The sequence below is a fragment of the Brachyistius frenatus genome, unplaced genomic scaffold (genome assembly GCF_029030835.1).
Source record: "Brachyistius frenatus isolate BFR_SWC_R1_liver_20210118 unplaced genomic scaffold, ASM2903083v1 Contig_377, whole genome shotgun sequence".
In the NCBI taxonomy this organism is placed as follows: domain Eukaryota; kingdom Metazoa; phylum Chordata; class Actinopteri; family Embiotocidae; genus Brachyistius; species Brachyistius frenatus.
In genome coordinates this window covers 213554-227500 of record NW_027210976.1, presented here as the reverse complement: position 1 = coordinate 227500, position 13947 = coordinate 213554, and the positions used below count along the sequence as shown (strand labels likewise).

At 47.0% G+C, this 13947-nt stretch overlaps 1 protein-coding gene and 1 long non-coding RNA gene across 3 annotated transcripts in view; one reads left to right on the top strand and one right to left on the bottom strand.

Moving 5' to 3' along the window:
- setd1ba (SET domain containing 1B, histone lysine methyltransferase a) overlaps positions 1-7914 on the bottom strand; it is a 14067-nt gene extending 6153 nt beyond the window's left edge. For both annotated transcript variants that reach the window (XM_069724421.1, XM_069724422.1), the window contains exons 1-11: positions 7683-7914; positions 7330-7481; positions 6973-7071; positions 6345-6615; positions 5366-5487; positions 3803-4909; positions 1626-2369; positions 614-787; positions 439-532; positions 140-351; positions 1-38 (exon numbers count right to left, since the gene is read on the bottom strand). The exon at positions 1-38 is cut by the window's left edge and continues 47 nt beyond it. In XM_069724421.1, the coding sequence (XP_069580522.1) occupies positions 1-38; positions 140-351; positions 439-532; positions 614-787; positions 1626-2369; positions 3803-4909; positions 5366-5487; positions 6345-6615; positions 6973-7071; positions 7330-7481; positions 7683-7743 (3074 nt within the window). In that variant the 5' untranslated portion in view covers positions 7744-7914. The remainder of the gene's footprint in view (positions 39-139; positions 352-438; positions 533-613; positions 788-1625; positions 2370-3802; positions 4910-5365; positions 5488-6344; positions 6616-6972; positions 7072-7329; positions 7482-7682) is intronic.
- A 462-nt stretch (positions 7915-8376) lies between these two features.
- LOC138636419 (uncharacterized) lies at positions 8377-10089 on the top strand. The gene is made up of 2 exons (XR_011312268.1): positions 8377-9058; positions 9429-10089. It is a non-coding gene; the product is annotated as an uncharacterized lncRNA (long non-coding RNA).
- The last annotated feature ends 3858 nt before the right edge of the window (positions 10090-13947 follow it).

Genomic DNA, 13947 nt, shown 5'->3' with positions numbered 1-13947 from the left:
CCCTCATCTTCATCATCACCCTCCTCATCGTCACTCTCCTTGGAGACGATCAGACAGATATTGAAAAAATGTACACAACACACACACACACACACCAATATTCTGGACACCTCCGGCTGGATTTTTCCAGGTGGCCTACCTTGCCTGACGACAGCCTGTTCGTAGCCTCCGTTTCATCAAGCTCCTCCTCCCTGTCCGACAGTGACTCCTCCTCCTTCCCTGAGGTGTCCACTTCCTCCTCCCCCTCACTGTCCAGTTCAAGAGGCCGTGAATGCCGTCGCGTCGCTGACGTGACATCGGCGTCCATTTTGGAATCGTCAGCGGGGAGCTCGGCCGGGTCTCGATCCCGATCTGACAGAAATTGGCCACAAGATAAATTATCTTTTGAAAGCATTGCGAGTGTCCAGTATTTCATGTGCATTCATAGCGGAGGATCACCTTCATCCTCCAGTTCGTCGTCCACGGGAGTGGAGGGGCGGGCTCGCTTGTTGTCGCCGGATGCTGCGGCCTCAGGTGGGTCCTTTCGTTTCACCTGAACACAGGACGCAAACCAGGTTTCACAGCCGCAGACGGAGGAACGAGTCCAGGAAGTGGCCGTTAGTGAAAGTGTTACCTTGAAGGAGGGTAGGCGGATGGCTCCTCGCAGGCCGATTCCCAGACCCATCCCCTCGTAGCCGAGCCCTTCACCCTTGTTCCAGTTCTCCAGCAGACTGGAGCCCATCGTCTCTTTGGGTTTGGGTCTTTCTTCTTCTTTCCCCTCAGCACCCTTCACCGGAGTCAAAGATGCCTGAAGGAAACACATCCTCGTTAATGCTCAGTAGTTATTGTATGAAACTCTTTTCTCATTCGCTGGATTCGGTCTATAAAACGATTGTCATTGAACACACGCTGCTTCAAATTTGAAAGAAATTAATGATTCATTTTCATGGTCAATAAATCAGCCAATCATTTTTCAATTGTTTCATAGTTTATAAAGTGTCAGAAAATGGAGGGAAAAAAAGAGCCCGAGATGATGTCAACAGTTTTCTTGTTTTATCCGACGACAGGCTAAAACTAGAAAGAATGCACTTTTAAATGAAATAAAACAGAAATAACAACAAATCCTCCCACTGGAGGAGCCGGCAGCAGGAATATTTGCCATTTTTCCTTGATAATTGACTATGTAAACTATTTAATTATCTTGATGAGGTGACTAATCTTTTCATTCAGAGCAGCAATGAGATGAGAATCAGATGAGATGAATTCCTTGTGCCACTTGTCAAAATAATAGCTCCGATTAATTCGAGACTTTTGTCTGTGAAAGCTTGCTGGACCACAGACAGACAAATCTGCTGCAACTGAACGAGAGAGTCTTCAATCATTTTCTTGAAAAATGTGCAAAAAGCATCACTTTAAACCAGAGTGGATGGAAGTTTGCTGTTTGTGACTGAATGGCACAAATGTTACTGCAATTCATTGCTTCTATTACATGTAATTAATTCATATAAGATGGCCCAGATTTGTTTTCCCGATTTAACAGACAGAAATGAACAAATTGCACAATGCATGAGTAGTCATTGTACTTCCTCGTACACGGGACATAACGGCTCCGTTTTTAAACGTGTTTAGACCTCGGTGAAACGTACCTTTGCTGAACGCTCCTTTTTCTCCCACCAGTCGTCGAAGGCCCTGAAGGCCACCACCTCCACCATTTTGCGGTTAAGGTCCCTCTTCATGATGGCCTTCAGCTCCTTGACGATGACCAGCAGCACACCGTCCACGGTGGCCTTGTGGGGATCCTCCTTCTTGGTCTCATATCCAGGAGGAGGAACAGTGGGGTTGAACTTTGGTAAACTGGGATGCTGCCACTGCTGCCCGGGTGCTCCCGTGCTGCTGGCTGGTGTCGTGCCCATTGAAATAGGTGGGTAGGGTCCCCCGAACGCACCACTGTCCATAAAATGTGGATACGGATAGGGCCCTCTGGTCTGAGCCATGCGACTCAGCACCTGCTGCTGCATCTGGAAGGACATAGGAACCGTGCTCCACTGTTCCCAGCCCAAGCAGTTCATCAGCTCCATCTGCACCAGCGGCATCATGCTGGGAGGGTAGGGACCCATGTGGGCCAGCATGTGGTGCGGCACTCCGGGGTGACCGGCCAGGTGAGGAGGATGGCCCGGGACGGCGGAGTGAGGGGGCAGGTGGTGGTGTGGGATGGCGAAGCCACCTTGGTGTGACAGAGGGTGGTAGCCGGAGGGGTGGATGGAAATGGTCGGCATCGGGGAGACTGCCGAGTTCACAACGATGCCCTTCCCACAGTCCCCGCCGGAGATCGGAGTCCCGGGCATCTCGTCGTCAGAGATCTCCATGTCTTCTCCAGACGACTGATGACCCTGCGTGAAAAGGGACAAACCTGTCAGGACGATACAAGCCTCTGCGAAATCTGTACGGTCGTCTGCCCTTTTCATCTCCATGACAACGGAGCAAACGCCATTTACTCACAAAGACCTTATGATGAGGTCAAAAGCTCAGGAAAAACCTCGTGAACATTGAGTTCCGATCGTTCTCTCAAACCTGCTTTAACCTTCATCGTGACTTCACGGAAACACGGCTGGCGTTTCTTTCAAGGCTCTTCTGTTCTGGTGATTAATAATTAATGCTCTGAGGATGTTTGTCTACAAAACACTTTTCACATTTTTAACAAAAGGAGATGAAGTTCTGAAATATCACAAACAACCACGCAAGAGCTTCGCTTGAATAAAATAGTGGCAGATTTCTTTCATGATTTCATGTTCAGTACTTGACAGTTTCTGATCTGTTACAGACTCATTTCAGTTTGAGGACTGACAACCGGTTTGTCCTTCAAAATAAGAGCAACACATGTTTCTATAGCTGATGTGAGTTCAAAGTTTGGTTTGCCTACACAAGGTACCACGAACACAACCGACCCGTGTCTTCGGTTCAGGCGTCAAAACTACGTCGTCACAACAGGTAGAAAATATGAAAGCAACACATCAGCTGTAAATTCTCCTCCCTGTTGTTTCATGTTTTAAAAGGATCTCTGTCACAACTGCTGCACAAATGAAGCCAAGCAGAGTAAACTGGGAGTGGCGTCATTAGCCAAATGACCTGTTTGCTCTATTTGCTTTGTGATAACTTGAAATGTGAGAGCAGAGACGCTGCGGCCAATCGGACTAACAGGCTCAGCACAACCAGGAAGTGTGCTTCTGGACGGGGCTAACAGCCAAGCGGTGGTTGTTCCTCCGCGTGCAGCGTGTTAGAAAGAGGAAACAAGAGTGTTCAATTCCCCAACAGCAGCCTGGCTTCCACAGGACAGCGTGCAGAAACACGATGACTTGAGAACAAGGAGCTCAGCCTCAGACATGTGAAGGTATCTGTTAGACTGCAAGTGGTGCATCTGAAACTTCTCATTCAGAAATCATTTCAACTCTTCTCTCTGCACTGACAAGGAATTCTCAACTTTTGTGTGCATATTAAAATGTACTCTTTAAGAGTCATTACTTGTTTGTACTTTTAAGATCCTTTTCATTATTTGCAGACGAACACAGCAGCCGTCCGGAGGAGAAAAGACTTCGTGCTACAGTTTGCTGTGAAACCAGAGTTTCCTTCACAAAGGATGAAACAAAAAGAGGGTTAAATACTACGAACACTGAAACTCAGCCTGACTTCCTGTAACTGTCACTCAGCGGTGTAAACATCAGCGCCTGCTACTATCAGCTAATCAGGGTTATCAATAAGAGACACCTTCAAACATACAGGTCAACCTGTTCATACACACATCAGAATAAAGCACTCGTCGTCTCACCGTGTCCATCTTATCGGAGGGGGTGTGGCCTCGGAAAGCTCCGTCATTGAGGTCACTGTTGCTCATCTTCTCGTGGACGGGGGAGCTGATTCTCTGGACCAGAGAGGCCGTTCCGGGAATCGTCTCTTCATCTTCCGAGTCTGGCAGCGGGGTCGGGCTGATGTCCTCCAAGCCGGTGCTGGAGGGACGGGAATTTTGCCGGCCCCCTTGAGAGGCGCTGGTGTACGGGGGAATTGGGGATAGTTGAGAGGAGGAGGAGGAAATCGGACTTCCATCCATTCGCACCTCAGTGTCCGAGTCCCGCTCCTCCAAGAACGGCAGCAGCTTTGTCCTTTTCTCCTTTAGGAGCATCTCGATGCGGGAATCCAGACTATTGCGCTCCGGATCCAGCACGGGGGAGCCGGGTGACGGGCAGCGCTCCGGGGTCCGAGGAGGAGGGGTGGTCGGATGGGGCTCGGGCTCCGGAGGGAGCTCTGGGATCGGAGGAGTTTCTGGTCTCTCCTTGACGGGCAGAAAGTCAGCGGCAGCTGCCAGAGGCGGCTGCGGGGGACGCAGGTACTCACCCTCCCTCTGGGTCGGGTGACTGAAAGCTGGCTCGGACGGGGGGAACGCAGGGGGCAAAGGGGCCTGGTAGGGTGAGAAGGCAGACTTGAAATTGGGCGTAGCAGGGGGAGGCGCTGTGTAGGGGAAGGAGGTGGTGGAAGGCGGAGGCTCCGGTGGGGTGAGCTGATGCTGTTTGAAAGCAGCTTGTTCAGACGGCGTGCTGCGGTACATGTTGCTGCGGTACTGAGGCCTCTCCGGCCGGCGGTTGTACGCATCCTGGAACTTACTCTCGTGTCTGCGAGATTTGTAACCTCCGGAGCTCTCGGGCCGGCTGGACTGGTACGCAGGCGTGGACTGCCGGCTGGAGTAGTTGGAGTCTTGAGAGAAGGGCGTACCTGCCTGGCGTGGGGTGTGGGGGGTTCCCTGGGACTGAGGCGTGTCCTGCCTCAGGCTGGAGTAGCCCGTCTCCAGGGTCAGAGGAGTGCTGGAGCTGCTGGCTGATAACGTCCCTCCCACAGCAGACACGCTGCTGCTCTCGGACAACCGGCGGATGGGCTCGCAGGCCTGACAGGACACACACAGGGTGGAATTAACCCACGCAGACACCACACGGGACAGAAAGGACAGAAAGGAAACAACGTTGACACTTTGATGAAGAACGTCTTCATGTTGCAGTTTAAAAGCTTCTGGATATCAAACCATCATGAAATAGTTGAAGGATTTCCCAGACGAGTGAAGCTACATTTCAAAGTGTACACCAGCGATGATCTTTTAAAAAACAGAAACTAGTGAACGAGAGGCCGGGGGGGGGGGGGGGGGCATCACGCTGCTGCTTCAACGGCCAGATCACCAACTAACATTTCCTCTGCTCCACTGCACCACCTGCTGCACTAATCACATCAATTACACACTATTTCACTCTTATTGGCGTAGTTTAGAGAGTGATTTCAAATAAATCACCACCATAAACACAAAAATATAAATAAATATATATATTGCATTTTGTTGGAGGATTTTTACCAGTAAGGCTTCTGCCAAGCTCCGAGGGGAAACTTCTCTGGCCTCCTCTCCGCCCACAGGGAGCGTCCGTGGGGTGTAGCTGCCGTTCATCAGGAGCTGAAAGTACCGAAGGCGATTCTCACCTGCAGAACAGTAAACATGACGATGCTGACTTTATTAATGCTGGCAGAATTTATTAAAACTAATGTGGTATGGTTTAACTAACAGTAGCTGAACCCCAAACTAAATATCGTGCACAAAGTAGAAGCTTTACAGTCTAATATTATGTATAATTTACATCTGCCAACACATAAATTATGAACTGTAATCAGTCACGTTAGGCAATAAATACTCTTGACTGACATATGATCATTTAAAACATATGATACATAGAATAGATGCTAAAATAGCACGACCAACACATACCTTCATGTATTTTGCATCTTCTACACAAACACTAACTACAATTTAAAAAAAGACGTTTATGAATTTGTGAAAATAATTCAAGAGCATTAGTGCAAGCTGTAATTAAAAACATCAGACATCATTTCTCTAATTAAACAAGCACAGATGTGAAAACATTGCTTGTCAAAAAATAAACTTGCATAATCTTCAGAGGTTTTAAATCAGAATCAACGTGGAGGCTGAAATCCAAACAGTCTTACTGACTGAACTGAAATGAACTCATATTTAATGAACGGTGAGTCTAACAGATCGGGTTGTGTTTGTTTGCAGGTCTGAAGTGATGCTCAGAGGGACTCCGGCAGCCTCAGCTCTGGCTCCAGGGAACAGGCACACTTTCAATCAAATTCAATTATCACACGTTACCTGGCAACAGCGCTAAATATGTGCACGTGACTGCTGTCATCCTAATAATTCAAAACAACACTTTAATATATATATATATATATATATATATATATATAAATAATGTGTTTGTGGCCCTGCAGCTGCGAACAGGTCAGATCGCAGCTGTGACCTGTGTGACTGCCGTGTTTACCTTTCGGGTCCAGCTCCACGTGGATGATGTTCCCCATCACGGACGTGTTGTGGAGCGACTGCACGGCCACTTTGGCGGCTTTCACGCTCTCAAAAACAACTTTGGCTATTCCCAGGTGCTTTTTGTTCTTCGGGTTGTACAGGATATCCACCTCCTCGATCTCTCCGAATTTTTTGCACATGTCGGTGAGAAATCCTTCCCGTATGTTGTCGTTGAGTCGGGCGAACGTCACCTCCTTCGGTGGCACCGGGCCGATGTAGCACTCATCGATCTGGGAGGGACGGCAGGAGTTAATGAGCGGTGCTGCCGGTGAGCGCTGCAGCACGTGCGCTCATTCTGACAGCTGAGATAACGGAAGTGCTGCAGAAGATGATGCTCAGTTATTATAATGCAATTAAAAGTCCAGAAATGGAAGCACGGTGAGGGGGGCTGTTTTGGTCTAAACAAGGGTGAGAGGGGGGGTGAGAGGGGGTGTGTCTGCTGCTCTTGACAGCACCCCCCCCCCTCACACACACACACACACACACACACACACACACACACACACACACACACACACACACACACACACACACACACACACACACACACACACACACACACCACTGCTGCCATTCTGTCAACATACCTTAAACTTGGGCACCGGCAGGTCCATCTCTTTGTACTTGGTCCAGAGACGACCGATCCTCGGGTCCCGGACGATGTCCACCGGTGGTATCCCGGGGTTCTGCGGGAGAAGAGGAGGGGACACAGAGCTGTTATCCATCCCATCACAACTCCACACGCTACTAACTTGTTGCAAAGTAGTCCTGCACAATCCGGAGGCGGTTTTTGAATCCGAATGAACAGCTCCGACCCGGCGGTCGAGGGGCTGATCGCGCCCGCGGTCCGGCCGCGGCCACACGGCCACGAAGGTAACCATCATGGAGGTCGGCTACTCGGTTACTATCGTACCCGACTCTCCGTCGTCACAGGCGGCACTTACGGGCATGTTGAAAGTCTGTCCGTCGTAGCGGTACAGTTTGTGGGATCCCTTCTTGAGCGCCGGGTCGATGATCAACTTGTAACTTCTCCAGTGGTGGCTCCGCTTCTCCGCCGACCCGCCGCCGGGATGGCTGTCCATGCCGTTCGCCAGACCTGAAGTGGCAGCAGGGAGAGGAGAGCTAACGTTAACGGGAGCGACGCGGAACACGGTCCGCTCCGCCGGCAGCACTTTTAAACACACACACGTCCTTCATGCGGGACTTCGGCGGCGAGAGGAACCGAGCGAGACCGAAAAATGGGATCTGCGTTCCGGAAAACAGGCGTTCGGAGGCTGGAGGAAGAGAACCAGCTTACTTGAACTCTGCTTTCTGCCGTGGTCCTCGGTCAGTCGGCTCCGCTCCCCCGGCTTGGACATGATTCGTCCGATCGAGTGTGTTTTTTAATTGATGAAAAGACCAAATCGCTTTCCTTTCGCCGCTTTACATTACATGGTTTCGCCTGAATACTGCCTCCTTTTCGGCGAGAGCCAGCGCATATTGTGAGCCTCTGGTCTGGAGCTGCTGTCTCCCACAATACACCGCTAGGCTTGCCCACCTCCGAGGCTGCTCGCACTTTCGTTACGAGCTTGTTTCTATTTTCGCCGGTCGTTTAAAATTATTTGTAAAAACCAGAAGCGTGTTTAATAATTCAGGTTCCAACTCTTTATTCATACGCGCACATGTTGTAGTTCCGGTGACAGATTGGTGTCTTTAAACTTCTAAATCCTTTTTTTTGTGTGTGGAATCTGCCGATTGTATTTACCCAACTGGCAACACAAGCCCGACACAGTAACTGCCACTAAAGGCTAATAAAACGGATTCGGTCGCGAGCTCGTGTTTGTTCACAACTTCAGACGAAACAAAAACAAAAACAAACAAACAAACAAACAAACGCTCCTTCCGGTGCTGCGAAGCTGCTGACAGCTGATGTGAAATGTTCAACACAAGAATTAGGTTTTAATGCGAAACTCGGTCTGTTAGCACCAGAATGTTGATCCGTTTTCTGTCAGTTCGTCGGAACCGGACCGGCGAACCGGAACCGGAACCGGGCCTCGTTCCTTCACGTACAGAACGAACTGCAGCGGTTTCATCGAATCACATTAAAGCCGCGCGTGTTTACTTGTTTCCATTTTGCCGTTTTGTTGTGTTTGACATTGGCTGCTGCCTCGCGCTGACCGGGCAATTGGCTGGTTAACAGCGGCAGCTCGGCGGACCAATCAGCGCGCAGCAGCGGCGGAGCCGTTGGTATTAGAGGAGCGGCTCGCGAGCTCGTCACCAGAGGGAGAGGGGCCGAGAGGCGAGGCAGCCATTTTCCTTAAGCGGCATCAGTGGCCTCGATGGGTTTCCTTTGTTCCAAAAGGGATCTTACACTTGATCTCCGCGTCTCTCACGGACTATGATCAAACTATGATTCCTCCTTTAAAGGATTGAGAAGAAGGAAGAGAATGTACTGGATGTAATGCCCTGTGACATTTTGAGCCTTTTTTCCTCTGCCTGGAATCCATCTTTGTCTTAACTAGGTCACGGCACACCCATAACAGTATTTCTGAAGTGAAAACCAAATGTTGTGAATAAACAGCTTTATGGCTTTGGAGATGTTAAGTTATAGAAAAACAACACAGTTAAAGTGACAAAAGGTGTAATGGCAGATGCTGGCATTGCACTTATGGCCTTGTAGGATAGTAGCAGTGAGTAAGTTGAACTCTTTTATAATAATTTAACAGTTTTGATAATTCAGTATTGTAAATGTGAGGCATGCAGTTACTGTAATTAAAAGTGTTTTCTGTCAGTTAATTTTTTGAGCTATCATTAATTTGATCACAGAAATTCTGTAACTTTATTTTAAGATGTTCATGGTTAAAGTGTGTAAATCAGGTTTTATAGCAGCAGGCCGGATAACTAATGTTGTTCTGGAGCTTCTTCTGTCGTACCTGAAGCCCTCTGATCGGTTTCATTGATCTGTTTCATTGATCTGTTTCATTGATCTGTTTCATTGATCTGTTTCATTGATCTGTTTCATTGATCTGTTTCATTGATCTGTCCTGGTCTCCTACAACTTCAGCCACCATCTGCAGCCATTTAAAAGCGTCCACGGTGTGAACGGCAGCTTGACCTCCTTCAGGGCTCAAAGATCTCAGCAGCTCGATGTGTTTTTTGAAGCAGAGGAAACAGGAGGACACTTTGCACGGTGGACTATTTACCGTGTCACAGTGAACAGGCCCGAACGGGGCAGCAGGACTGTTTCCAGCTCCATCTCCGATCCTCTAATAATGAGGGGCGGGAAGCTCCTGAAAGAGAAGGAATCCATTAGCAGACAGACACATGAGCTCTTTACAAACCTTTTTTCTTTTCTTTTTTTTGCATCTCCAAGCATCATCTGTGGGCAATATGCAAACCAGCTCTTCTCCCTCCTTCAAGACAGGATTGCAGTCGATTATAACTTCTTCTATTTCTAACTGAGCTACAGCACATAAACCTACAAGGAAATGTTGTGTGGAAGGTAATGGATTTTGAGCTATTTCACTGAATTTGCCTATTTATATATTTACATAGGACAGACAGCAAGAACAAGACTTGTGATAAAATAAAAAAAAACGATTTCAGCAAAACTATGTTGACTTTTGTAACAGAAATGTAACTGTAACCCACAGCAGTCGTATTTGATTATTTTTGATGGATATTGCAAACTTACAGTGATTAAAATATGTAATCCAAGTTTTAAACGAGCAAAAAGGATCTTATGGGAGAAAACTGGTGTTTTTCACTGCTTTCATCCCCAGAAACCGCGTGTGTGTGTGTGTGTGTGAGAGAGAGTGTGTGTGTGTGTGTGTGTGTGTGTGTGTGTGTGTGTGTGTGTGTGTGTCTCTTTGTGTGTGTGTGTGTGTGTGTGTCTCTGTGTGTGTGTGTGTGTGTGTGTGTGTGTGTGTGTGTGTGTGTGTGTGTGTCTCTGTGTGTGTGTGTGTGTGTGTGTGTGTGTGTGTGTGTCTTTGTGTGTGTGTGTGTGTGTGTCTGTGTGTGTGTGTGTGTGTGTGTGTGTGTGTGTGTGTGTGTGTGTGTGTGTCTGTGTGTGTGTGTGTGTGTGTGTGTGTGTGTGTGTGTGTGTGTGTGTGTGTGTGTGTGTGTGTGTGTGTGTGTGTGTGTGTGTGTGTGTGTGTGTGTGTGTGTGTGTGTGTGTGTGTGTGTGGACCCTATCACGAGCTCAGTGCCTCAAAATGGCTTCTTTACAACAAAGGAGCGCGCGCTACTGTGAAAAGCTGCTGCGCCATAACTGGGTGAGGCTCGGCAGAGACTCGGCAGAGACGACCGTCTCGGGGTTTCCGAGCTTCAGCAGGACGTCTGAACATCGAGCTTCACGGGGGGATGAACTTGAAAACGGGGGACGTGAAACATGAAGCACAAAAGGAAGAAAACAGTCGACGGTGCGCGTGCAAGTAAGGAAGCCTGAATAGCGTGTTGAGGCTGGTTGCTGCGGTGACGCGCCTTAGCAACGGCGGTAATCCGAGCGCTCTGGCCGGTTGCCAGGAGAACTCGTGCGCGTTGCTGCACCCCCACATTGCCATATAAGGTCATCAGGACTCCAGCAGCAGCCCTGTCGGTTTGTATCTGGGTGAAAATAACTCGGGCTCGAGCCAAACACCGGCGGATCACCGGCTTGAAGCGCCGCAGAGCAGATAGCAACAAGCAGGGCGGTCCTCGCTCCTTTCGGCGAAGGAGTTAAAACATAGAGGGGGGCGGGGGGGGCTTTATCCGCGTGCGGAAACGGGGTTTTGGCGTGAAGCGGTGGTGCGCGGTGTTTTCCGGAGTGAGCGGGTAACGCGTCGGAGGCCTGTCTGGTTACCGCTGACAGGCGCGCGCATTCAGGTCACGAGGCTGCAGACACCCTTCCGCCTGTCTCGAGCTTTCCAGACACGCTGCCCCAAAGCAATGGAGGCAAACTAGAGAAGCGGGTTTCATGTGGTGAAATGTTCCATTCTCAGGGCTTCTGCGTTCAAGCCTCCAGAGAGGTTATTTGCAGGCCTTCAGAGCCGTCCTCCCCGCTGCGCTCAGACCGGAATATTCCACTCAGGACCGGCCTCTTCAGCGGACAGCTGTCGTCTTCTCTTTGTGCATTAGCTGATGAAAGAGGCTGTACACGTGGATATTTTGAACACCTACAGGAGAATTTAATATCCTTTATAGGCTACTTCAATCATTTGCTGGGTTTCCAGTTTCACCTTGTACGTCAATCAAGCACTTTTTTTCTCTTCCCTATCCAGTCAGTCTGGCCAGCTGGTGCTCTCCCATGCTGGAGCTGGTTGTAGATGCTTGTGGGCACATGAGCAGCATGAATGGCTCGTTTGTGTGGAGTCAGAGCAGCAGACAGACTACTGCATGGCTCCTTTGTGCTTGCAGCCTTTTATTCTGACGGATTGTTCTTGTACCAACCAGGCATCCTTGGAGCTTCACGTTTTTTGATTATTTATGGGTACATTCACTTTTCAAGGATATTTTTCATGCAGATTGGTGGTACTGTATTTAAAACACTGACTTTTCATCTTTATAACTCAAATATTTGCATGTTATTAGTGTAATATTCCACATTATGATTTGTGATTGAGTCTCTTTTACTTGGCAATATTATCACCTGTCTGTGTTTGTGAGATGTATAAATAAATAGACAAAACAATCAGTTTTATGTTTTGTTGTTGTGGAAACTGAAGCAGGTTGTATTTTTTGTAATGTTGAACTTTAACAGCTATTTAGGCCCATGACTTAAAACGGTATTTTAACTACCATGACATATTGGGTACATATAACACAAAATATACAATGAACAGAGTGAATTTGTTGCAGGAGCAATTTAAGTGACATTTCCTTTACGGCACTGCAATGAATGTCCATCTTAAAAGATTTACATGTTTTTTTCCTAAATAGGCGAAGTAAAGGGTGTCAGCTTTTCCTCTTAAAGGGACAGCTTGCTCAGATCTTCTGTTCTCCTACCCACCAAATAACTGCATCCTTTCACAACAGTGACATTTTAGCTTTCCACTGGAAGTGGTTTTATTACAGCAGAAATGTTCCAGAGAAGAGAGTAATCTCAAATACAACATTTTTAGCGGTTATATATCATCAGCTCTCTCCCGTCATCCACTTTAACCGACCTGATTCTAATTATTAGCAATGATGGACCCGGCCGAAGCATATCCCCAAACCTAATGCTATTTATTTTGACCTTTTATTGCATCTACAGACTTGACTAGGTCATTTAGTATCTAACAACTCGGAGGCAACGGGACTGAATGTGTAAGCCGACTGTGCCTTTTCTCTCCGATGACTTGCAGATGCACCTCGTGGTTCAGTGTTTAACTGGTTTAAAACATCCACCTCCCAGAAAGCTCCAATTCACTGAAAGCACTGATAAGATATTCCTCATGATATTTTTCATAGAGCAGCCTCTCACCACATAAAGGGAAAATCCTGCACCTCTTGATGTCATCTCCAACCCAACCTCTTGAGTTTGCTCATTTAATGTGTTTTTTTTTCCACATAAGATGAGTCCGTGCACCCTGGATGACAGAATAGCTGTGATGTCACTGCAGCGTTCAGCCATACAGCCGACAGACTGACATCTCGTTGAGGATTCAAAATGACCACATTAGTAGGAAAGGATTTATTTACCATTGTTTGGATCTAATCTGTCGGTCAGATACTTCAATTTCTTTTCAGTTGCATAAAAGATTCAACATATAAACTGGCTGCATGATCTATAATCATAAATCCAATCAATGATAGAATTTACACATATTAATGAGTTACCTTTAAGGGAGTGATCAGACGTCCCAGTCTGACCTGAGAAATGCCGATCAAATGAACACTGACGTGTTTGAAGAATGTGACAGAAGTGGAAGAAGAACAGGAGCTGACCTTTAACCCGGAAACAGGAAACAAGCCGTCATGGAAGATTAGATGGAGACAATAATTCCACCATCAGTTCACTGCCAGCAGAGCATCACCACTTAGATGTAAACAATAAATCAATCACCACTTAGATGTAAACAATAAATCAATCACCACTTAGATGTAAACAATAAATCAATCACCACTTAGATGTAAACAATAAATCAATCACCACTTAGATGTAAACAATAAATCAATCACCACTTAGATGTAAACAATAAATCAATCACCACTTAGATGTAAACAATAAATCAATCACCAGTTAGATGTAAACAATAAATCAATCACCAGTTAGATGTAAACAATAAATCAATCACCACTTAGATGTAAACAATAAATCAATCACCACTTAGATGTAAACAATAAATCAATCACCACTTAGATGTAAACAATAAATCAATCACCACTTAGATGTAAACAATAAATCAATCACCACTTAGATGTAAACAATAAATCAATCACCACTTAGATGTAAACAATAAATCAATCACCAGTTAGATGTAAACAATAAATCAATCATTAGTTAGATGTAAACAATAAATCAATCACCAGTTAGATGTAAACAATAAATCAATCACCACTTAGATGTAAACAATACGTCAATCACCACTTAGATGTAAACAATAAATCAATCACCACTTAGA